At 36.2% G+C, this 25,944-nt stretch overlaps 3 protein-coding genes across 3 annotated transcripts; 1 reads left to right on the top strand and 2 right to left on the bottom strand.

Annotated features, from left to right (window-relative positions):
- Nucleotides 1-1,710: 1,710 nt before the first annotated feature.
- On the bottom strand, nucleotides 1,711-4,274 carry LOC122595259. The gene is made up of 4 exons (XM_043767596.1): nucleotides 3,363-4,274; nucleotides 2,768-3,296; nucleotides 1,979-2,248; nucleotides 1,711-1,910 (listed from the first exon to the last, which is right to left on the bottom strand). Exons 1-4 carry the CDS (start codon nucleotides 4,272-4,274, stop codon nucleotides 1,711-1,713), a joined length of 1,911 nt encoding a protein of 636 aa, XP_043623531.1.
- Nucleotides 4,275-11,784: 7,510 nt separating this feature from the next.
- On the bottom strand, nucleotides 11,785-15,293 carry LOC122595257 (protein TONSOKU-like). Its single transcript, XM_043767594.1, has 6 exons — nucleotides 15,009-15,293; nucleotides 13,097-13,888; nucleotides 12,639-12,815; nucleotides 12,350-12,441; nucleotides 11,998-12,096; nucleotides 11,785-11,863 (listed from the first exon to the last, which is right to left on the bottom strand). Exons 1-6 carry the CDS (start codon nucleotides 15,291-15,293, stop codon nucleotides 11,785-11,787), a joined length of 1,524 nt encoding a protein of 507 aa, XP_043623529.1.
- A 5,995-nt stretch (nucleotides 15,294-21,288) lies between these two features.
- On the top strand, nucleotides 21,289-22,482 carry LOC122595256 (thioredoxin domain-containing protein 2-like). The gene is made up of 2 exons (XM_043767593.1): nucleotides 21,289-21,647; nucleotides 22,044-22,482. Exons 1-2 carry the CDS (start codon nucleotides 21,289-21,291, stop codon nucleotides 22,480-22,482), a joined length of 798 nt encoding a protein of 265 aa, XP_043623528.1.
- Nucleotides 22,483-25,944: the final 3,462 nt, after the last annotated feature.

Raw genomic sequence — 25,944 nt, 5'->3', positions numbered from 1 at the left:
GTAGATATTATGTACGTTAAAATATGATTTTCCTTCCTAATATGGTAAATAACGAGTATTAATACTCAACATCTTTAGAGTTGCCTTTATTTGGTCATCCGTCTTCTAAACCTTTCATAAGCAGTCCTCATATCTTCTATCTTCATAGATGTCCATCTTCAGTTCTTCTAAATGCAACAAATATTTATCTGCAATACAAGATTCAACCAAATAACGTTAAGTTTAAAGTTAACTTGTTAATTTAACATTCCCCCTCAAGTTTAGCTTTAAACATGTTCAAAAAACCCAGTTTGTTGCAAAGGAATTTGTGATTTTTAAATGTAAGACTCTTAGTGAATAAATCTACTATATCAAAAGCAGATTCAACTTTGCAAGGTTTAATAATTCCAGATGTAATTTTTTCTCTTACAAAATGTAGATCTATCTCAAAATGCTTAGTTCTCTCATGAAAAACTGGATTGGCTGCTATTTGCATAGCAGATTTGCTATCACAATGAACTGTAACAGGTAGCATATTCTTCTCAAAACCAAGATCTTTGAACAAATTTAAGAGCCACATAATTTCACATGTAACAGCAACTAAAGCCCTATATTCTGCTTCTGCAGAGGACTTAGCGACTGTTGACTGTTTCTTGCTTTTCCAGGAAATAGCACAATTACCCAGATAAACCACAAAACCAGTGACAGATTTCCTAGTTGACAGACATCTAGCCCAGTCATAGTCAACATAAGCTTCAAGAGTAAGAGAAGACTTACAATCAGTGATGTCAATACCTTTTCCACAATCATTTTTGAGATACCTAAGAATTCTCAAACCATACTGAAAATGTATATCAAGAGGAGCATGCATAAACTGACTTAGACATTGCACAATATAACAAATATCAGGTCTAGTCAAGGTAAGATAATGAGTTTACCAATAAGTTTTTGGTAAACAGATATGTTATCAATAGGTTTTGACTTAGAGTTAAAAGGTTTCATAGTTAGGTTGAATTCAAGAGGAGTATTTATAGGTTTACAACCTAACAATCCAAATTCATTTAGTAATTCAAGACAATATTTCCTTTGATTAAGACATAGTCCTTCACTGGTTTCTAAGACTTCTATACCTAAAAAGTATTTAAGCTTTCCTAAGTCCTTTATTTTAAACTTTGAATTCATAAATTCTTTAACTTTATTGATCTCATCAATGTTATCACCGGTAATAACAATGTCATCTACATAAACAAGTAAAGCAACAAAACTGTTATTGCAATTTCTAGTAAACAAAGAGTAATCACATTTACTTTGAACAAACCCAAACTCAGTTAAAGCATCACATAGTTTGGCATTCCATTGTCTAGAAGCTTGCTTTAACCCATATAAAGACTTAATTAATTTACAAACCCTTTTATCAGATTTATCAAAGTAACCAGGAGGAAGATCCATATAAACTTCTTCATAAAGATCACCATACAAGAAGGCATTATCTACATCAAGTTGAAACAAAGGCCACTTATTGTTCACAACAACAGTGAGAAGGGTTCTAATAGTAACCATTTTAACCACAGGGGAGAATGTTTCATCAAAGTCAATTCCACTTTTTTGACTAAAACCTTTTGCAACAAGCCTAGCTTTATACCTTTCAATCTCTCCATTAGATTTATATTTGATTTTATAAATCCATTTACACCCTATAGGAAATCTACCGGAAGGTAAATCAGTAATTTCCTAAGTCTCATTTCTATTTAACGCCTCCATTTCAAGATTCATAGCTTCTACCCATTTAGGATTAGTAGCAGCCTCAAAATAATTCTTAGGTTCAATAGTTTTATTCAAATTAGAAACAAAAGCATACAAACCAGAACTTAAATTGGCATAATTAACAACTTTGTTAAGACGATACTTAACTTTACCATCTAATTCAAAATCTTTAAATGAGAAGGAAGATTAGAACTTCTATTAGTCCTTCTTAAACCATCAGAATTAATATAATGACCTTCATTTCCCTCAGAATTTCTATTAATATCATTCTTAGTTAAGGTTGCAGACTCATCACCAATCCTGGTAGAACTTGTAAAACTACTAGAAGGCACATTCTCATTTATTGGTAATCCTGAAGAACTGTCAGAAATAGAAGTACCAGAAGTAGTATATTTGGAAGAACTGCCAAAGGAGTTATGAGGTCCACTACCACTAACATGATCAGGCTGCATGTCTTCCTCTTCGTCATAGGGAAGGACAAACTCTTTAAAAGAATTAGATGTTTCTTTTTGATCAAAAAAATTTAAAGTATTCAAATCCTTATGTAAAAATTTAACAATTCCAGTTTTCATAGTAAAAGTAAAACTGTTTTCATGAAACTTAACATCTCTTGAAAAAATAACAGATTTAGACTCAAGACTAAAAAGTTTATATCCTTTTTTATTATTAGAATAACCAATCATCACACATTTTTCTGCTCTAGAATCAAACTTGTCAGAATTATGCAATTTAGTAGCAAAACATAAACAACCAAACACTTTAAGATGTTTTAAAGAAGGTTCGGATTTAAACACTAATTCATAAGGAGTTTTGCCCTTTAAAACACAGAGGAAGGAGTTCTATTAATAAGATAAGTTGCAGTAAACACATAATCACTCCACAGATTAAAGGAATTCCCCCCGAAACATAAGAGACCTAGCCACATTAAGAAGGTGTCTATGTTTTCTTTCAACAATCCCATTTTGTTGGGGAGTATAAGAATAGGAAGTATGATGAAAAATTCCCAAAGAAGTGAAAAGATTACTTATTTGATTATTAACAAACTCAGTATCATTATCACTTCTAATAATCTTAACATGAGCATTAAACTGTGTGTTAAGTAATATGGGAAAAGATTTGACAATTTCAAAAACTTCCATTTTAGATTTCATCATGAAAGTCCATACTGCTCTAGTAAAATCATCTACAACTGTAAGAAAGTATTTGAATCCTTCCTTACTAGCAATTTTATAAGGATCCCAAACATCCAAAGGAATCAAATCTCCAAGTTTTAAAGTTTTATGTTCACTTAATGGAAATGGTTCCCTGGTTTGTTTAGCTTTATGACAAACTTCACATGGTCCAATAATATCGGAACCATAGTTAAATTTGTTTTTAAACACAGAAAGGGCTTGGTCAGCAGGATGACCAAGTCTTTGACGCCAAAGTAACTTAGACTCACAAGGAAGACGAGCAGAATTACAAACCACATAAGAGCACACAACATTATCATCATACACATACAAACCACCTTGCTCACTACCAGTCCCCAGAAGGTTCTTTTGAGGTAAATCCTAAATGTAACATGTATGAGGATCAAAACCAATATACAAGTTATTATCTCTACACAACTTGTGTACAGACATAAGATTAACAGAATATTCAAGAACAATAAGAACATCAAACAGAATGAAACCATTTTTAAGATGAAGATTACCAATTTGTCTAACAGTAACACAAGTATCATTAGGATGAACAATCTTAAGATTTAAATCAGACACATCAACAACATTAGTAAGATTTTTAGCACTCATAGTCATGTGTTGATTAGCTCCACTATCCACAATCCATTTAATAAAGGCATTAAACATAAAAGCATTAAAGTTGAACCAAGTATTGCTACACATAGGAATACCTGCCATATTGGCAGACAACCCTGATGAAGAACCTTGATTGTCAAGAAGACTAAGAAGCTTGCAGATGTGATCAAAAGTAAGAGTATGAGCAGAAGAAGAACTAGTACTTGCTGAAGACACATTTCCAGAAACATTAGATTTAACCACTGCATTAGCATTGTTGCTATTAAACTTTCCCCCAAACTTATAACCTAGCTTGAAACACCTTTCAATTGTATGTCCAATTTTATGACAGTTAGTGCATTTCAAATTAGGATTAGGAGGTCTTAAGTTTCTAGAACCAGAATCAAAAGTTTTCTTGGATTCAAAATTGTTATCAAATGTTTTTTGAGAATCAAAAGAAGAATTGTTCTTAGAAAACTTTTGACTATTAGAGTTATACCCAGACCTAGCAACAAATGTTGATGCATTACCAATAGAAGATTTATCATTAATACCACCTCTATGAGATTCTTCTCTAGAGACAACAGAAAAAGCAGTTTTCACAGAAGGCAAAGGATCCCTAGTCAACAAATTACTTCTAACAGACATATAACAATCATCAAGTCCCATCAAAAACTGCATAAGTTTCATTAAATCAGTATGTTTTTGAAAATCTCTAGCAGCATTACAAAAACAAGCAGACAGTTTGATCATGGCATCGAACAATCAACTAAATATTTACACGAATGATTGTTATTATGAATTATTATTCAAAGTTATTACAACCAGATCGAATACTTAACAGATGAACAGAATCTAATCATTTAGATAATAAATTAGTAACAGAACTAGATTTGTATATCAAAGTGATATACAAAATAATACAGAGAAATATATGAATATCAATATAAATGAATGTGTGAGAGAGAGAAAGAGTAGATATTATGTCTGTTAAAATATGATTTTCCTTCCTAATATGGTAGATAACGAGTATTAATACTCAACATCTTTGGAGTTGCCTTTATTTGGTCATCCGTCTTCTAAACCTTTCATAAGCAGTCCTCATATCTTCTATCTTCATAACTTTCCATCTTCATTCCCTCTAAATGCAACAAATATTTATCTGCAATACAAGACTCAACCAAATAACATTAAGTTTAAAGTTAACTTGTTAATTTAACAACCTCCGTGGTTGGACACCCGGACTTTTGTCCAAGAGGTCACAGGTTCGATACTCTCAGCCTGTGATTGCCCGCCAGGATTTTGTCCTGGCTTTCGTAGAGCTTTTACCAGGTGGGGCGGGCGGGGGGAGTGGATCGGGTAGGTCCACGGTATCCAGTCCGGATACCCGTGATCCGACCCTTGTTGTTCTAAAAAAAAGTTACCTACATGAACTCAAAAAGTAAACAAACTGTTTACAAAAGTCATAAATCATAAGAGTAATATAAAATTATCATTATAAGTTATAACATTCATAGTACTATACTCGTATATCAAGTATTAGGTTAAACCTGCATGTCCTGCAGCAGACTGAGAACATAACTAAAAAATACAATAATTGATAGTTACATTATTGTTCATAGTTTATGATAATATAAAAAACGGTCAGGTTACGATTGATGCAAAGAATAATATTATAGTTTATGAATATATGATATACGTCAAATATGTTAAAACATGACTAATATTATGAAACATAAATATTCATAAATTATAAAAATCTTTTTTATGATATATATATAATAAATACAAAATGATATATACTTTTCAAATAATTTAACATAATATATAATAAACAATCTCATTAAAAAAAAGACAATTATCATTGAATTAATAAAAAACATAATAAATATAAATATCTTTATACTCGTAACGTGTAAACCCACGTTTATATTTAAATATGAAAATAATTAATTAATATGACTAATTTGTATGCGTAAAGATAGGCTTAAAACAGAAGTCAAGATATGTGGCACGATAGAGATGATAAAAGAGAATGAATAGAAAATATGTATCATGTAATACATGAAGTAGACCTATTTTTAGCATATAAATTAGGCATGTGTGTGTGTGTATATATATATATAGTGAAAAGTTATTTTGAGAACCCTTTTATTTGCGAGAACCTTTGAGAACTTTTCAAATCAAACCCAACCGATGACTATTCTTTCATGAAAATTGTTTTTTGATTGTTTTCTGAATAATTTATGTGTAAATTTGAAGTTTATATTTATGTGGAGGTATGGATTATCATCCGTTATACAATTATGTGGGCATTTGGATTCTTGATCATATGTGCACGAATATTGCTATGATTACATGTGATCGACTTGCATACATGTGATCATAGCAATATTCGTGCACATGTGATCAAGAATCCAAATCTCCACATAATAGTATAACGGATGATAATCCATGCCTCAACACAATTATAAACTTCAAAATTACACATAAGTTATTAAGAAATAGTCAAAAAACAATTTTCATGTAAAAAACAATCATCGGTTGGGCTTGATTTGAAAAGTTCTTAGAGGTTCTTGCAAAAAAAAGGGTTCTCAAAATAACTTTACCCCTATATATATGTGTGTATGTGTGTGTGTGTGTGTTAGGTAAAATAAAACAAGTATTAATGTAAAACAAATAAAAGAATATGTTTTTCTTCACTGAAGATCACCGTGCATCATGAAAATTATCGTGCATAAATTGATTTGTGAATCTTCGTGCATCAATTTAACCATGATTTAAGGGTTAGGATTTTATCTTATTTGTTTTACTTTAATAGTTGTTTTACAATACCCAACCCCTATATATATATATATATATATGTATATGGATCAAGTGAGAACCAACATATATGGTGAGAACCGTGAGACCCATTGAAAAATCATCTCTAAGGGCTTTGCCCTTAAAATTAAGGGCTACCATACCATTCATATACGTTCGGTGACAACCCCTTTAGAACAAATGAGGGTAACGCCCGTACCGTATCCATACGTTTTCTTCACATGTAACCCATATGATTTTTTACAATTTTTTTTCTTTTTTTTGGAATGGGTTTTTGTTAAAAGAAAATAAAAAACAAAAAAAAGTTTCAAAAAATGAAAATTAAAATACCACGCAAAAAAGAAGAAAGAAGGAGGGAAACTAGTGGTTCTCTCCATATTTGTTGTTCTCACGTTAACCCTATATATATGGGTGAGTTATTTATAGTATAAGCATTTAAAAAAGTTCAAAAAGTACAAGTTTTTCCTCCTTCTTCCTTCCATCTCTGACCACCACCACCACCACCATGATCATCTCCGACCACCACCATGATTCTTCGGCGACGGCGACCATCTCCAGTGAGACTTACACATGTGTAAGTTAACTTTCCGGCGATAATCAGGTTCGTTTTCGGGTGGATACGGTACGGGCTAGAGGCTCTCATCCGTTCTAAGCTGACCGTCAAGGATATGGGAATCGTATGGATTTCACGGGGCGATCCAAGAGATGGTGACGATTTGCTACAGTACGGGCGAAGCCCTTGCTGCTGGCGCTGGCGCCGTGGTTGGGGTGGTCGGAGATGATGGTGGCTGGCGATGGTTGTCTCGCGAAGGAAAAAACCTAGAAATTTTAAACCGTAAAATGCTAAAAAATTTGTACTTACACATGTGTAAGTCTAGCCGGAGATGGTCGTCGTCGCCGGATGATCATGGTGGTGGTCGGAGATGATCATGGTGGGGGTGGTGGTGGTCGGAGATGGAAGGAAGAAGGAAGAAGAAGGAGGAAAAACCTTGTAGTATTTGTAATTTTTTAAAATGCTTGTACTATAATTATCTATATATATGATGAAAGTTATTTTAGGATCACTCCTTATTTTATGACCAATTAGTACATGCGTTTTTTGTAACTTGCACACCACTATGATCATATCCGACCACCACCATGATTTTACGGCGACGAGGACCACCGGAAAATCATTTTTAAGTTAACTTACACACATGTGTAAGTTAACTGAAACATAACTTTCCGACAGCGGTCGTCGCGGAGGACCATGTTTTTGGTCGGAGATGATCATGGTAGTGGTGGCGGTGGTCAGTGATGATGATTATAAAGTGGTCCTAATTCGTCCTAAAATAAGGGGTGGTCCTATAATAACCCACCCTTATATATGGTGAAAGTTATTTTAGGACCACTCCATATATATATATATATATATAGGGGTGAGATATTTTGAGACCACCTCTTATTTTAGGACGAACTAGGACCATTGATTTTTGTACACCATCATCATCTACTACGATATACGAGACTTGTTGTAAAAACACTAAGACTTTCCGGCGACGGGCCCACCAAAAAATCATGTGTAAGTTAACTTACACATGATTTTTCTGTGGGCCCGTCGGTGGAAAGTCTTAGTGTTTTTACAAAAAAGTCTTGTATATCGTAGTAGATGATGATGGTGGTGTGTACGTTACGAAAATCAATGGTCCTTTTTAAAACTTTTTTTAGTTGGTCTCAAATTATCTTCCCCCTATACATATATGTGTATATATATATATAGTGAAAAGTTATTTTGATAACTTTTTCTTTTAGAGAACCTTTGAAAATTTTTCAAATCAAGCCCAACCGATGATTATTCTTTACATGAAAATTGTTTTTTGATTGTTTTCTGAATAACTTATGTGTAATTTTGAAGTTTATAATTGTTTGTAGGCATGTATTATCATCTGTTATACAATTATGTGGAGATTTGGATTATTGATCACATGTGCACGAATATTGCTATGATTACATGTGATTGACTTGCATACATGTAATGATAGCAATATTCGTGCACATGTGATCAAGAATCCAAATCTCCACATAATTGTATAACGGATGATAATCCATGCCTCCAAACAATTATAAACTTCAAAATTATACATAAGTTATTTAAAAAAACAATCAAAAAACAATTTTCATGTAAAAATTAATCATTAGTTGGGCTTGATTTGAAAAGTTCACAAAGGTTCTCGTAAAAAAAAGGGTTCTTAAAATAACTTTACCATATATATATATATACATGCAGTGGCGGCCCTAGGAATTTTAACACCTCACCCGAGTAAAGAAAAATATGCCCCTAACTTTAGCCGAATTTAAATATATTAACATTTTTTTTATAAACGATAACTATTATTATATTATTAGCAATATCGAGATGCATATCCTTCAACTGTAACTTCTTACTCACTATATTCACCTCCTTTCATAATATATATATATATATATATATATATATATATATATAAATTTCAAAAATTTATGCCCTATCAAAATTTATGCCTCGGCCGAGAATCGGGTTTGAACACCCTCTAAGCCTCCACTGTATAAATGTTTATTACGGAGTATTATTATCCATTTAAACGGAAAATTAGGCATATAAACTTGAATTTGTTTTCTTAAACTTTTTTTAAGGCGCAGGGTTCATTTTAATTTTCGTGCTGCGGGTTCATTTTAGCTTTTACTTTTCCAAATTAGTGGTGTTGGGCTAAAGGGCTGGTTCTATATCCCCTATCTCTAGGAAGCCGACACTATGGCGAGAGAGATTCGGATGATAACAGTAAAAAAAACGTGGTGGTGGTGGTGGTTGAGATAATGTGGTCGAGGTCGGAGCATCTGTCAACCGGAATTTTTTGAGAACCACAAAGAGATCAATATCGATAACTCCAAAGATCATTATAGGTATTCTTAGCAGCTCGCTTGTAGTGGCCCAAATGTAGTCTGTCCAAACTCCATTGGGCGAGCCATTGTTAACTCTTATTCCTCCTATCTATAAAAGATGTTCGGAAAAAAAACATCAAAAGTTTTTTTCTTTTTAATCTTCATCTATCTATTTGAATACGCCTTTAAATGCTAAGAAGGTCCCCAATGGACTCGTCCCTCTGTTCGTTCGACATCATCGGACGAGTCCACAGCCGTTGGGTGGGACTCGTCCCTTGTTCGTTCGGGTTACTCGTCCGGTGCGTTCGTTCCTCCAGGGACGAATGTTGTTTGTAAATTTTTTTTTTTTTTGAATGCAACGGATAGTTTTCAAGGAAGAAGACAAAACTTTTCAACTTTCAAAAGTTGGCAAAACAGGTCCCTGTAACGGCTTATTTGACCACCTGCAGTTCAAAAACTTAACACTTTTAGTCCTTTAACGGCTAAATTTTGAAAAAGCCTATATATACACCTCCATAAGCACTAGAACACACCACACTTGCATTATTCAGATAAATTCACACATACAAAACCATTTTAAGCAGAAAATCATGTCGAACTTCAACAACCAAAAAGAAAACGACTTCTAAAACAACGCCGTGAACGATTTTAATCAATCGTACTCTAACCAGCCACCACAAACACCCTTCATCCCACCACCAAATGACCCCCGTTATGCTCAATTCATGGCAGCTTATTATGCTTCACTTGCCGCTGCACAACCCCCTAATTTCTACCATGGGGGGTCGTCATCAGCTGCACAATTTCAACAACCCAATCAACACTCGTTTCCTACACCACCATGTAACCTCACCCTCACACACGAATCTGCTCCCACGCCAGAATCTGTTCCTACCCCCAATCCATTCCTGAAGCACAACCAAAAAAGGGTCGGGTCAAAAGCATGTCCAAACGCACTAAGAAAAGCAAACAACCAAAAGAACCTGCTGCAAACTTGTCAAATAGGACCGAGCTTGAGATGAAAGTTCTCATTGAGTGTTGGATCGATGCTACAGAAGATCCATACGTCGGTAAAGACCAATCTGTTGATTCTTTTTGGGGGAAAATCATAGATAAGTACAGTGTAAGATTCCCCAACAACATAAGAAACCACAATCAGATAAGTGGCAAGTGGAGAAAGATCAGAACAAATGTGTCAAAGTTCAACGCAATCTGGAAAGGGTATGATGGTCATCGGTGCAGTGGTGAGAACGATGCCCAAGTAATGGAGGAAGCGCGATCAGAGTACTTTACTCAAACCAAAACTCAGTTTACCATATACGATTGTTGGTTGCTTGTGAAAGATAAGCCAAAGTTCTTCGCTCCATCCGGTCATGATGTTCTGGGCCGAAGCTTGCATAAAAGGAAAAACGTTCTTAATGTTGTTGATAGTGAAGATGAGGAGGAGGAGGGGACCCAATTCGCGCCGGTGGACCTTGATGATAATGACTTCTTCGGTCAGGATACTTATACGCGCCCCCTACTAAGTCAAAGGCATCACAAACATCTGCTTCTTCCGATGCGGGGTCTGCTCGTTCTTCAGCTTCCGACCTAGCCGCCCGACTCGACCGACTTAGGTGTAAAAAGGAGGCAGTGTTGGATGAACAACAAATGTCTTTGGTTGCCATTCGTGAGGAAGAAAGGAAGCGGACCATGTATACTGCTCTTTCTTTCATGGACAAAACAGAATGTGATGATGAGGAGAAGAATTACATCAAGGAAGCCAAGAACCTCATGGCGGAGTACAAAGACTTCCTTTTCGGTCCCAATTAGATTAGGTTTAATTTTAAAAAATAAAAATGTAGTTGTTTTTTTTTTGTTTTTGTTTTTTTTTTTTTTTTTTTTTCATTTTTAGGTTGTGTGCTTTATTTTATTGTAATTTGTTTTTTTTTATGTTCTAAATGTATTTGTATTTTTATTTCTAATGAACTTGTGTGTTTTGTTAATAATTTGTGTTAATGGACTAAAAATGTATTTTATTAATAGTTTAGAGAGTTAAAAGTGTAAAGTTTGGATAATTAGTAGAATTAAATAATTGGTGGGTCCAATAGTGTATGAATCCATTGGGTGCATTTTGAAAGGATTAGTCCTTGGAGTGTTTTTTGCTGATGTGGCGCTGACAGGACTAGTCTTAGATGGATTTGTGGTGTCCATTGGGGAGCCTCTAACTAATCTTAACTTGTCCAGCTTGCACAAAATTTTGTTTTCTATCCTTTGTATAAATAAAAACTAATGAGCACAAACACAGAAAACCATTCCTTTAAGTTTTTGTTTTAATTCATTTAATTTGTTGGAACGATGCTTAAACAAACATGAAATAGTTGGACAACTCAATCAATCAATGGCCCGACCGTTATTCTCCTAGTAAATTAAGTTTTTATTAATAGTAGCCAATCATAAAATCTAGAATACGCCACTGGTTGTACTCAAGGGTTCATAACTTAATTTGATGATTCAGTGTGAATTTGAGACATCCAGATTTGGCAAATCTTTTCCATCTGGATCAGTAGTCACTTTCAACTTCTGATGGTCCAAGCTCACCTATTGACCGCTTAAGCTCGTCTATTTGTGACTGCAACTTCCTACAAGGCCGGAAAAATGTATATAACTTGTAAATATAGCTTTGAAAGCTTCACAAACACGCCTAATTAAATATATAGAAACTGTGTATACAAAATAAGATTATCAAGACTTAATAAATTTGGCAAGTCCGTACATCGCCTCTGCAACATTGTCAAATCTGATCAGCTGACTGAAATGCATATTCTCCAGGGCAGACAACTGGACATGGGGTAGGTTAGCCTGACGGGCCATTCTGCAATAGAAGATATATAACATTGTTACGTAGACTAATTTCATTTACTTGCTTAACTAGTGATCATAAAGGCTACCAACTGCCTATCTAACTAAATGTACGTGCTAGCTAATTAAGTCCATATATAGCTAAGAAAATCGTTAATTTGACTAACTAAAAGATACACGGATTTATATACGTACATTATTGTTGGTGACATATATAGACAACAAAAATGTTACATATTCAAGTTTGATTAATTGGTGATTCTTGCCTGTTGGTTCGCCTAAATGCATGAAATGCATCACCCCATTCTCCCATCGAGTCCAAGGCATTTCCGAGATTAAGGTTTGCCAATGCCTGACCCTGCAATCACCAATTGTTTTAAAGTTAAAAATGTGTTAGCTGATATATGACAGGAATGCTAAAAATAAAGAGATATAAAAACTTGTAGGTACTTTCAAGGTTTTCCTTTCTCAATCTGAGCAATATTAACATGTAAATCAATAGGCACTGTCGATTATTTAAATCGATTCATCGGATAAGTAGCACATTCCACATACCTTAACGTCATTGATCTCTCTGTATTTTTTAAAACTTTTATAACACCATTTTTTGGCTTTGGTGAAGTTCCTGAGCTTTTGATATGACAAGCCTATGACCAGATATGATTCAGCCACTGAATTTGGGTCAACAAGCTCGCCCGCAATGTATGTCTTCTTTCTTGCAAAGCGGAGATGCTACAAAAAAAATATATATATTAATATCGAACAACTTGTTAAGCTAACATGATTTTAGGGGTTAATATATTGCATGCGCTAATAATACATTTTTCTGGATCTAATTAGTCGAAGCAGGTGTATTAGTCAACTTAATTTACAATTACAATCTGGTTTTGTATTGCCCCAAGAGTGAAAGTTGTGGCAACATATATACAAGTAAATAATACTACCAGGTAAGCTCATTTCCGACTATTAGTGTAGGTCGGATCATTACCATATAACAACAATATCCCGCTAACCTGGTTCCATGAAGAAATAATTCTTGTATGTTCAATAAGGCGATCAAGACATGCCTTCTGCATTCGCAAGCACTTCCTTTTGTCTGCTTTTCCGCTAAACATGGTCATGTGACTTGTCAAAAGTTCAAGATGCTCTTCTTGTTTCTTCACATAATCCATTACCTTGGTTGCTTCTTTCACAGTTTCTAAATTCTGGCTAATTTGGTTGGCCAAAGATTGTTCCCCGTCTGCAAACTCCATTGCGTTTTTGAAAGATACAGTAGCCGCATCATAATCTTGTAACCTGTAAAGCAACTCACCAAGGTTGATGAACCCCTTTGCCTGTCCTTGACGATGACCGATGTTCCTGCAAATCTCAATCTCCTTCTCAATATGCTGTCGAGCTTCATCCCATTTCCTGAGTTCCATGTAAACACTACCAAGATTGTGATGAAACCTAGCTCGACTCTCATCGTTCACATCTATTTTTTCTTCGTCACACAACCTTAATCCCATGGTGAGATACTTTTCTGCCTCATCAAACCTATCACGATCGAGTTCAATCATTGCAATGTTGTTGTGAGCATCAACGTACTCTTTAACAAAAGCCCGCTTTGTTGAATTACTTCTCCTTTCTTTATGAATTTGAGCTAACTTCAGGGCAGCAGTAAAATACTCTCTGGCTTTCTGAAGGGAGGTTTGATCATCGTTCGTCTTTGTGAAAATTTCATGGTATGTCCGACCAAGTTGGGTGCACGCTCTTTGCACCTCAACCATGTCATCTATATTCTTTGCAATCACCAAATGCTTTTTCTGCCAATAAAACAAACATTCATGTGATACAAACTTATGCAAAATGGAAGGAATGATATAGGTAAATAGATTAGAAGATTAGGATTGTAGAAGTTATTTTTCCATATATTTGTAAAAGCCTGGAAATGGCCACCGCTGTATTGAATGATGAATTGTATTTGTATAAAAAAATAAAAATAAATTCACTTTTTAATTAAAAAAAAAAAACAGTGGTTTTATGTCAAAAAAAAAAAAAAAAAAAAAGAAAGCCTTATGCAAAATGGGATCATTTCATTTTGGTGTGTCCATTTAAGCAGTATTTTCACATTTCACACTAAGCAGCGTGTAAACAGATATTTGAAATATAGAGACGATACGGAATACAACTTAAAAGTGGCCGGGCGTGGAAACAGCAACAAATTGAGTTCCCTTACAAGCATTACGTATAATTACAAATGGGCGATCAGTCCCTTCATTATTCTCATTCTATTTTTTCGTATCAGAACCTACCTCATTTGAAACGTTTGATAATCTTAGACGCAAAACTTAGGTCTGATATGGTTAAAACACGTACTGATATCAAAAATACCGGACCACTGTTCATAAATCGATTTACAAGTTTATTACTAATTAAAAAGCCGTCAAAAATATATCGAATTGCATCTCTAATCAAAGAGGACGAAACTTTAAGACTACCCATATACTCTTTTTTTTCATCTAACGATTTACGGTTTGTGAGATAACACATTTTAAATGATTTGGATGAATTTTCATATATTTTTTAAGATTGAGAAAATGAGACAAAATGTGTGGCCCAAAATTGACTTTTTTATTTTTATTTTTGATGTAAGTTCTCGAAATAACTTACCCATATAAGCTATATATATTGCCTATATTAATATTAATTGTCTCTGTTCTCATTGATCAAATATTTCGTCAGTAATTTTACCTACCATATATTAAATGTTGTAATTTGCTATTATTGCTCATGAACATAAATGTTGATTGTCCACAGTACATAGTTCTTTTGCTGCCTAATTTATGTGTTTCTCAATCAAGGTTTATCAAAATCAAAGAGCTTAATTTTTAACAAATTATATAAGAGTATGCATATGTGGATGCATAGATAGATGGAGCGCACCTGATAAAGAATGGCGTCACTGAAACGGCTGAGACGAAGATAAACTTCACCAAGGGATTGATAAGTTGGGAGCAACTCCTTTTGAGAAAAATAATGATCAGCACAAAGATTGTAATCAATCTGAAACCATTTTAGCGCTTCGTCATAATCCCCTTTCGCGTTCATGTAGATACCTCCGATCATGTTCGCCCATCTGGCCTGTTCTAGACGACGCCCCTTTTTTAAAGCCTTATGATATGAACGCTTCATGTTGGTCAGCTGCTTCGCGTCATCTCTCTTCTTCATGATTATATATTATTATTATTATTGGATTGGAATGTAATGTAAACAATAAGGGTTGGGTTTATAAGGTTCCTTTTTTTTTTAAAATTCTTCGTGTAATGTATGATCGCACAAATGGAATACTACTTGTTGATATATATAGACACACATGTAGAATAGTTACAATATCAATCTAGGAAAGAAGATGAAAACACTCCGATTATCACTCACTAATTTCTAGCAATTACTAGTATCTTTCTTTGCAAAAAATAAGTTATCAAATTAATGTAATGCAATTCATTTAGTCATTCGTATATTTTTTTTTACTCTAACCAAATCTTTACCTTTTTAAATTTCCCACCAAAATCAGTCATTCAAAATTTGAATATATTTGCGGTTTATTAATAGCAATTTGAATATATTGCAATAACAATTGTTTTGGAAAGGCTTAACATATATATTACTGTATCCAACATGGCAACATATATATTAATTAGTGTATCCAAAATCTTAATATAGAGCTCCAAAACAAATAAATTTGTATTAAATGAAAAATAGTTTCTTCTGTGCCAACTAAATTCTTTTTACAACTTAGCGTTAATAACTAGAATTCCAAGAGTGACATTTAGGGTAAAAGGAGTGATGCATATTTAGGAGTGGGGGATATCCGCGTCACGTAAGCAAGAGAATTTTGATGGGAAAATGGGGGAGTGAGGCATATTTAGGGTGGGGGGATAAATGTCATGTGGCATCCATGTTTCACCTAGCATTTTAATTTTTTTTTTAATTTTTACATATTGTTCTTAACTTTTTTACTTCAAAACATATAACACATCCATATTAAACAAACATTCCACATATGTAAATGTAATAATAGTTTAGGGGTAATATAAAATATATGATCACACATAATTTTAAAAAAAATTCAAACTAATATAACCAATATGTAAATGTAATAATAGTTTGGGGGCTAATATAAAATTTGCTTTAAATAATATATCCCACGTGTGGTCATAATTTCATCTTCTTCATTGTGAAACCTGCAACGAACAACAAATGAAAAAAAAAATACATCGATTCCTTTTTATAATGAATAAACAATTTATAGATTAATAAAAAGAAGCCTAGAAAACTGAAAAAAGAGCACGGTCAAAGGTGAAATTGGGCGATAGAAAAATTCCGCCTGGTGGGGGTTTTGGGCGCATTCGGCGAGGCGGGACGGTGTGGAGGGCAAGGGGAAGGCGAGTTTTGGGGGGATTATGCCCCACTCCGGATAGCCTTAAGGTGAACACTTACCATAAAATTATGAGATTGACCTTTTGATATCAAAAGTTACAACTTTTTTTTTGCATGTTAACTACAACCGTTAAAGTTTTATTTAGAATTTTCCTTAATATATTAACTGTTTTGAAAATCTACATCGTTTATAATTAGTATATATGTGAGTGTACAAATGGAAAATGCTACTACTATAATATATACAAAAATAAAGCACCAATCTATGTTGGATTTTCAAAATAAAGTTAGGTACGTGCTGATAAGGCGTCTTTGTTGAGACCTGGATTCGCTGATAAGACTTACTCACTGACATGTATAGTCAGCAAGTCTTCAGTGAGTCCAGTGACTCTCCTCAGCGGGTTGCATGCTGACCAAATGTTTGTCATGACGGAAAGTATTCAAACCATATGATGACAAGAGTCACATGGTGGTTCTTTCAACTGTAACATACCTTAACTGGAAAAGGTATTTGTTGGGACCAAAACTTGGGTCTTCTCTTTCATACCCATTTTGGTAAAGAAGACAAAGGCTCTTGCTTGGAAGTACAAGGAGCCAATGGAATGTCGACAACCACCATCTATCTCTATCAAAGGAAGGCTGTGTTGCCCTAATTCTTCCTTTATATAAAGCAACACAGCCGCATTGTATCAAGTGTGTTAGTCACCTTGAAAATGTGTGTCACTTGTAATTGTTTAAGTTTTTAGTGTGTCTAGACTTAGCAATTACCTTTGTTCTTTTGTATTCTTGTAAGTCAAGTGTGTAAGATCAACCATGTAGTCATCGTTTAATCAATGATACATATGATTATCCTTGCATTGATGTACTACAATTGAACTTGATATTGTTCTTGTTATTTACTTGCTTATTTACTTTCTTGTCTAATTTAAATATAACATAAGTTGTGCATTCGTGGACCATCAAGTGGTATCAGAGCCACCGTTCCTAAATCATTGGAACAAGATCTGTTTGCCTTCTTGTGTTTACATTTAAAACTTCTGTTCTTTAATTCTTTTTGAAATCTTCTCTTTCTAAAACAAGAACATGTCTTCTGTTCCCAGCCTTGTGAACACACGTGACTTTGGCTACGTGTCGACACCTCCTAAGTTCGAGCCCAAAGATTTTGGGTCTTGGAAGGAGAGGATGCTTCTTCACATCTTCGGTGTGGAACCCTATTTAATGACCATATTAACTGAGGGTCTATACGTACCGATGTATGTCCAAAGGACTCCAGGAGCTACACCTGAAGCTCCTGAGATAGTCACTAACCTGGTTAAACCAAAGGTTCAATGGACAGATGAAGAAAGAAAGCTGGTAAATCTTGATGCTAGATTGAAAAACATGATTATCGTTACTCTTCCCACTGAAATCATGAAACTAGTCATCAAGTATCCCTCTTCAAAGGAAGTATGGGACAGACTTGTTAGCACCTATGAAGGATCTGCTGACCTCATCAAAATCAAGAAAATTGATTTGAAAAGAGCCTATGAAAACTTCTTCTCTCTTCCTGATGAAAGTCTTGAGAGCACCTATACTCGCTTTAAAGGGTTGCTCAATGATATGACAAATGTTGGCATTACTCATGATAACTTTGAAGTATGTCATAAATTCATCGACTCTCTTCCTCTTAAGTGGCAAAACTTAAGACAAACTCTTCGTACAACGAAGAAAATCCAAGATTTTGATCTTGAAGAACTTTTTGGCACTCTTCAATTTGAAGAAAGAGCATTGGCTCAAAATATTCGAGCCTCTGCTGATGCCAAAAGACATGTTGGCCCTTCTTCTTCTTTTTCCTCTGTCAGCATCTCCTCTCATCCTATTTCTGACCCTATCGCTCTTGTTTCTACTGAGCCCATCGATCTCTATGATGGTGCCAGTACTTCAAATCTTCCAGCACCTATTCAGACCCTCATTGATGAGCTGGATGATGAAGAAAAACAAGATTTGTTCAATGACTTCATGGGCTTTGCCCTTGTTGCTGGTAGAAGATACTCCAAAAGGTGGAACAATCTCAAAACGGTTGCTCCCCTCAAACCTCCTGTTGATAAATCACAGGAAGAGTGCTGGAGGTGTGGCAGAAAAGGCCACTACCAGAAGGAGTGCAGAGTCTCTATTCCCAATCCTGCTGCTCCCAAAACTAATCCTTCCAAATCTGCTGATGAATATAGGAACAAATACTATCAGCTGAAGGCTAAGGTGGTTGAAACAGAAGATGCCAAAGTTCCAGCAAAAGGTCTAATTGCTGAGGAACATGATTGGGCTGACTCAGATGATTCTGATGATGACGATTATGTTAATGCCATGTGCCTCATGGCACTTGCTGACAGTAATGCTCTGACAAAGGATCAAGTCTCCTCTAGTCAGTAGGTGAACGTCACTATTAAAAAGGTACACCCTCTTCTTTCTTCCTCTTCTAATCAAGACAAGACCAAAATTATTGAGTCCTTGTCTTGTGATCTTCGGTTCGTAGAAAGTCTACGTGCTAAACTTCAATCTAAAGTTAACTCTGCTGGAGTAGAGTTAAGTGAAAAATCTGAAAAACTTGTGAAATTGAAAAATGTTCATGTTGAACTTCAATCTCATGAGTTGATGACTAAGAAACTCCAACTTGAGAATGAAACTCTCAAGGCTGAAGTTTCTAATCTAAAGAAGATTGTGACCTCCTGGTCAAAGGCTTCCAAATTTCATCATCAATGCTTGAGCGAGCAAGTCCCTGCTCAAGTACAGGCAGTGATTGGTGGCAATTTTAATGTTGCTGCCTCTATCGCTGACTCTTTTAATGATGATGTAAAGCCTGAAATCTCTATTCCTCCACCCTGTTCATCCTCCATCTCTCAAGAAGAGATGAAAAAGTGGTATTTTGTCAAGGGACAAAATGACTACCATGCTGAGATGGATTTTAAGGCTACAGCATCCACCAGTGTGCCCTCTTCCTCAAATGTTAAAAGTACCAGTTCCTCAACCAGTACTTTTGACATGTTCTCCCATCTTCCCATTGTTGGCATGATGCCACATGAAGGAAGAATACAACATTCTCCTCCAAGAATCTTTAAAGGGGATATCTCAAGTGATGGGTATGTACCCATTGCTCCTCAGCGTCTATCTGCAAAAGGTGCTGAGCCCTTTAAAAGAAGCACTATTGCTGCTCCCTGATGTGAGAAATCTAGCTTTAAATTTATAACACGATTTACCGAAAAATACTGATAACTACACACTCACAGGCAGTGTACCTGATTGTATGCAGTATAATGAAAAATGGTAAGCCGAGATCGTTCGCAAGGACTTAAACAAGCATTTGTAGAAACGTTTAATGATTCAAGTAAAATGGGGGGTTTTGTGGCCGAGTTGTCACAATGCAAGTAGTTAGTTGAAAATTAGTAATCCCAAAGGATTAATCGAAAAAGAGATTGTAGTTTAAAACAAGAATTTAAAGGTCACCCATCTTGATTTCGCTCAACAGAATGTTAGGATTGCACTTTTGATGAAGTTCAGATTCAATTTGGTGATTCAACGACCGAGACTCAAATCTATTGCCAAACCCCGTACCCGTCAAGTTAACAACTTATTTCATTCTCTTGTAATAACTAGTTTCATTATTAAGACCGGTACCCCGAGACGCCTTTTTATAACTTCCCTAGTTAAACAATGGTTTTGGTCATTTTAGATAACAATTTTGCCTATCGACTGTACCCAACCGTCAACCCGTTAATTCTTATCAACTATTGATTACCCTCTACCGTGCCCGTCATAGAACCAATTGCTTCTGACTAAGCAATCAAAATAACTTATACCCAAATCCTAGTCGTCAATAAGCAATGAGCACAAATCATCCGCAATCAATAATTGAATAACAAAGAATTAATAGATTAAGTTCACGACAAAACGTTAAATCAAATCACTTGAATTAATAAATATTGTGCAATCCCTACATAATGTCTCACTCCATCAAGATGGATGAAAAGGCGATTAACCACTCATATTAGATATGAAATAACATATCAAAACGAAAGAATTCATTGTTACCGAATACAAAGGATTGAAAAACGAATAACGAAATGATTCCGAACGAGTCTTTGATCCTCCACAATGATGAAAAATAAGATAAACCCTAGGAAAAGCTCTTAAAATCGTCTGAAAAGTGAAAGATAAATTTTTGGAATGTTTTTGCAGCTATTTATATGATTCAGAAAACTGGACAAATTCGGCGCCCAGGTGCGTCGCACCTCACTAAGTGCGTCGCACTTTCCTTTTGACTTTTATTGACTTTGACTTCGTTGACTGGCCTCTTGTCGCCTATAGAGAATGTGCGTCGCACTTTGACTGAACTGCGAAGCACTTGTTTCCACGACAAACAAAACGGCGACGCACTCCATGAGGTGCGTCGCACTCTTAGGTTGACCAGCATTGACTTTTGACCAGTCTTGACTTTCTTCGATTCTTTACCTACGAGCCACATGAAACATCCGTAAACATCAATTTTCCTCCAGAAACTCTGTTTTCTGCAAAATATCGCTTCGGTACCTGTTTTTACCTGAAACACTAACAAATACCATAAACGCACCAAATGTATACGAAAATGACTCATAATCCTCACTAAACGACACTTTAAGCTATGGGAAATGGGCATAAAATACGACATATCACTCCCTATGACTATGGTACTCCTCAGCGAGTCAATCATGTCGTTCAGCAACATTCTAGTGCCCAATCTTCCTCTCAGCTGGAACCTACCCATGCAGATTCAATGTTTGATCATCTAATGAACAGAAGGGTTAGGTTCGCTGATGTAAGACACCAGCATGTACTTCCCACAAAGGCTGTGCATACTGATGCTCAAACTATTATAGCATCTCAATCTATGCCTTCAAAATCTAATCTAAGGCATGTTACTCCTAAAAGAGGAAGACTGCCTTCTCAAAACAGGCCTATAACTCCTCAGCGGGGACACCTTCCTCATCAGCAGGTAAGGCCTATAACTCCTCAGCGAGGACATTTGCCACATCAGCAAATGAGACATATTACTCCACAAAGAGGACAAGTGCCCTCTCAGCACAGTCAATCCTCAGTGTCCAACAAGGAGTACTTACCCCATAGACAAATGAGGTCAGTCTCTCCAAAATGTCAAGTCAGATCCACAACTCCTAACCATGTGAATCAGTCTCTGCAAGGTCCCTCTTCTTCCTATCCTGTTGGAAAGCAAGCATGGACCATGATTAGAGGACATCAAAATCCTCAAAATCATCATGGTGAATCCATCCTTGGTCCTGTTCCTCGAATGCCCCCTCCTAAACTTAGACAAAGGAATAAGTCCAAGTCTAAGCAAAAGAGCAAGGCTTCCTCTTCCTCTACTCCTCAAATAAATGAACTTACTCAGCGAGTAAATGATCTTTCCTCTCAGCTAAGGGACTTTCTCATTCAGAACCATGGCAATCCCTCTGACAAAAAATGCTATCTTTGTAGTAGCAGAGGACATGTTGCCTCTGAATGTGTTTTATTTAGCCCAAGAGATGCTCCAGCGGTTGTAGTTCAACTAGACATCTCTGCAGCTATTGAAACATCTTCATCCTCTACACGGATCAGTGAGAACCTCTCTACTGAGCCTGCTATCAGTGACACCTCCTCTGTCACAAATGCAAGCATTTCTGAATACATTGCAGCTCAGCGCATTGAAATTCCCCATTCTGAGAGGGTTATTTCTAGCGCTTGGGGACAACCTCCAATGCTGGTTGAGTATAGCGCTCCTGATGTAGTGAGCAGCTGTGCATATCTTCGTAGATATGAAGCCACCATAATGCCCTCCAATGAAGATAACACTACTGTCTCTGTAGGAAATCACACTACTCTTGAGGAGGCTTTCTCTGAAGACCAAATATCCTCCCCTGAAGTACCTTCAGTTAATCCTGCTGACATAGCATCGGATGAACAAAGTGAACCCTAAATCCTTTCTTTTCATCCATGCAGGGCTCGCTAGGTAAAGGAGTGTGGTATTTGGACAGCGGTTGTTCAAAACAAATGACAGGCTCTAAGTCCCTGATGGATAACTATACTGAGGCACCTAGTCCTACAGTGGTGTTTGGTGACTACTCCACTGGACAGACTGAAGGGTATGGTCTTCTTTCTAATGGCCTCATAAAATTCTCTAAAGTTGCTTATGTAAATGGATTAAAGCATAATCTCATCAGCATAAGTCAACTATGTGATGCTGACTACAAGGTAATCCTTGATAAACATCAAGGCACTGTAGTAAACATCAACAAAGAAGTCGTCTTGGTTGCACCAAGAAAAAGAGATGTATATCTTGTAGACTTCACTCCTTTCAAGACTGATGGTGAGACTTGTTTCTTTGCTAAGTCAGCATCCGAGTTAAATTGGTTATGGCACAAGCGTATGTTGCATGTGAACTTCAAAACCATAAACTCACTGGCCAAAAGGAACCTTGTTCGTGGCCTTCCTCCTCTGTCCTTTGAAAAAGATAGACTTTGTGGTGCTTGTGAAAAAGGCAAATGCCATAGAGCTACTTTCAAAACTAAACAAGCTAACTCTGTTAAGGGTTGCTTTCACCTTCTTCACATGGACCTTTTTGGACCAGTGAATGTCCAAAGTCTAAAGGGTAGCAGATACACTTTAGTAATTGTGGATGAATATTCACGATATACTTGGACAATTTTTCTTAATTCTAAGAGTGATGCTGCTGATGAAATTATCAAATTCATTAAGAAAATGGAAAATCTCAACAGCATAAGGGTCAAAGAACTCAGAAGTGATCATGGCACTGAGTTTAGAAACCATACTCTTGAAACTTTTTGTGCTGATCAAGGGATCTCACAAAACTTCTCTTCCACTAGAACTCCTAAGCAAAATGGTGTTGCTGAAAGGAGAAATAGAACTCTTATAGAGGCAGCACGTACTATGCTCAGTGAGTCCTCTCTTCCCAGTAGGTTTTGGGCTGAAGCAGTCAACACTGCTTGTCACACTCAAAATCGATGTCTCATTGTTAAAAGACATGACAAAACAGCATATGAAGTTTTAAGAGGAAAGAAACCTCAAATCAAATACTTCCATGTATTTGGCTGTCCTGTGTTTATTCTTAATAATAAGGATCATTTAGGCAAATTTGATCCTAAAGCTGATGATGGTTACTTTGTTGGATACTCTTCCATTAGCAAAGCTTTTAGAGTATTCAATACTCTACTTCAAAAAGTGGATGAATCCATTCATGTTACTTTTGATGAAAGCTCATTTGCTCTTAAAGATATCCAGCCATCTTCTACTGAAGAGATCTTCAATGAGTTCACTAATCCTCCTAAGGAGGATGCTGACTCATTTGTTGATGCTTCTTGCTCACCTCCTCTTGATCAGCAACTCACTGAGGACAGTCTGGCTGACCCTGAGCTGGAGCAAGTTGCTACTCATATCTATACGATTGAGCCAGTTGAGCCTATCTTAAGGTCAATCCATGCTGCATCAGCCAAACCTAGATCACTGGCTGGTGATGTGCAAGTTGATGACTCTGCTGATGATGAGTTTCATGATGCCTCAGCTAACACTAAAGACATGGAGTCTGCTGATGACCCCATCATTGATAACTCAAATCAGTCAAATGGCTCCACTGATCAAACTCCTCTTGATCCTTCAATTACCATTGATTTCTCCTCTTATTCTTCTCCAGCTGATCCCATAAAAATGACTCCCGCTGCCACTCTAGGTTCATCAAGTGTCCCATCACTTAAATGGACTTCAAGTCATCTACTCACCAAATTATTGGTGATCCTCAGCAGGGTATTGTGACTAGATCAGCGACTAGAAACACATGTCTATATGTTAATTTCTTGTCAATGATCACTCCTAAGAATATTGGAGAGGCCATGGTTGACCCATCGTGGGTTGCAGCCATGCAAGAAGAACTAACACAATTCCAAAGACAGCATGTCTGGTTCTTAGTTCCTCTTCCTCCTGGCAAAGAACCCATTGGAACTAAATGGGTTTATAGGAATAAGATGGAGGAAGATGGTGTTGTTATACGCAACAAGGCTAGGTTAGTAGCTCAAGGTTACCTTCAAGAAGAAGGTGTCGACTATGACGAAACCTTTGCTCCAGTAGCTAGACTTGAAGCAATACGCTTATTCCTGACACATGCTGCTTATCGAAACTTCACTGTATATATCAAATGGATGTCAAGAGTGCTTTCCTAAATGGAAAACTCGAAGAAGAAGTTTATGTGGAGCAGCCACCTGGTTTTGAAGATCTAACCAAGCCAAACCACGTCTATCATCTTTATAAAGCATTATATGGTCTTAAACAAGCTCCCAGAGCTTGGTATGACACTCTCTCTGAATTTATTCTTTCTCATGAGTTTCAACGAGAATCTATAGACAGCACCCTCTTTATCTATAGAAAGGGTGCTCATGTTCTCTATGTGCAAATATATGTCGATGACATCATATTTGGATCCTCCAGCAAGAAACTTTGCAATAAATTTAGCTCACTAATGTCTTCTCACTTTGAAATGAGTATAATGGGTGAGCTAACCTTCTTCCTTGGTCTACAAATTCGTCAGCTCACTGATGGCATCTTTATAAACCAAGAAAAGTATATACGAGACATGCTGGCCAAATTTGATATGTCTAATATCACCACAAAGCCTACTCTCATGTCTCCTCCAAACAATCTCCATGCTGACCTTGATGGTCAGCATGTGAACCCCACCTTCTATCGTGGGATGATTGGCTCACTGATGTATCTCACAGCGAGTCGTCCAGACATCATGTTTGCTACTTGTTTTTGTGCAAGATATCAAGCATCACCCAGGGAGTCTCATCTTCTCGCTGTCAACCGTATCTTTAAATATCTTAAAGGGACTTCCTCTCTAGGTCTCTGGTATCCCAAGGATTCTAACTTTGATTTAGTTGCATACTCTGATTCTGACTATGCTAGTTGCATGTTAGATAGGAAAAGTACTAGTGGTGGATGTCAACTGTTGGGGGGAAGGCTGACTAGTTGGTCTAGTAAGAAACAGCATACAGTTTCCATCTCCACTGCTGAAGCAGAGTATGTGTTTGCAGCAAGTTGTTGTGCACAAGTCCTTTGGATGAAAAACCAACTTGCTGACTATGACCTAAATTTTTCTAAGATCCCCATCATGTGTGATAACACTAGTGCTACTGCTATCACACATAATCCTGTTCAGCATTCCAAAACTAAGCATATTGACATTAGGTATCACTTCATTCGTGATCATGTCATGAAGGGGGATGTTGAAATTTACTTCATTCCCACTGATGACCAACTTGCTGACATCTTCACTAAACCTTTAAATGAAAAAAGATTCAAGGATCTCGTCAGCAGGTTGGGAATGTTAAATTGTGATCCTACAAATTCAGCAACATGATCACTCATGTTT

The sequence above is a fragment of the Erigeron canadensis genome, chromosome 4 (genome assembly GCF_010389155.1).
Source record: "Erigeron canadensis isolate Cc75 chromosome 4, C_canadensis_v1, whole genome shotgun sequence".
NCBI lineage: Eukaryota > Viridiplantae > Streptophyta > Magnoliopsida > Asterales > Asteraceae > Erigeron > Erigeron canadensis.
Note: the sequence above shows the minus strand (reverse complement) of the source record. Positions and strands in the feature narration are given on the sequence as shown.

Excerpts from the sequence above, each read along its gene's own strand:
- LOC122595259 (XM_043767596.1), bottom strand. The coding sequence starts at position 4,274 with ATGATCAAACTGTCTGCTTGTTTTTGTAATGCTGCTAGAGATTTTCAA. Across the intron at positions 3,297-3,362 it reads ATTCTGTTAATCTTATGTCT|GATTTACCTCAAAAGAACCT; the intron begins GTACACAAGTTG and ends TGTTACATTTAG. Across the intron at positions 2,249-2,767 it reads GTTTGTTAATAATCAAATAA|AAACATCTAATTCTTTTAAA; the intron begins GTAATCTTTTCA and ends TTGATCAAAAAG.
- LOC122595257 (XM_043767594.1), bottom strand. The coding sequence starts at position 15,293 with ATGAAGAAGAGAGATGACGCGAAGCAGCTGACCAACATGAAGCGTTCA. Across the intron at positions 13,889-15,008 it reads GTGACGCCATTCTTTATCAG|AAAAAGCATTTGGTGATTGC; the intron begins GTGCGCTCCATC and ends TTTTATTGGCAG. Across the intron at positions 12,442-12,638 it reads GAGAGATCAATGACGTTAAG|GGTCAGGCATTGGCAAACCT; the intron begins GTATGTGGAATG and ends TGGTGATTGCAG.
- LOC122595256 (XM_043767593.1), top strand. The coding sequence starts at position 21,289 with ATGTTTGATCATCTAATGAACAGAAGGGTTAGGTTCGCTGATGTAAGA. Across the intron at positions 21,648-22,043 it reads TTACCCCATAGACAAATGAG|CCCAAGAGATGCTCCAGCGG; the intron begins GTCAGTCTCTCC and ends TGTTTTATTTAG.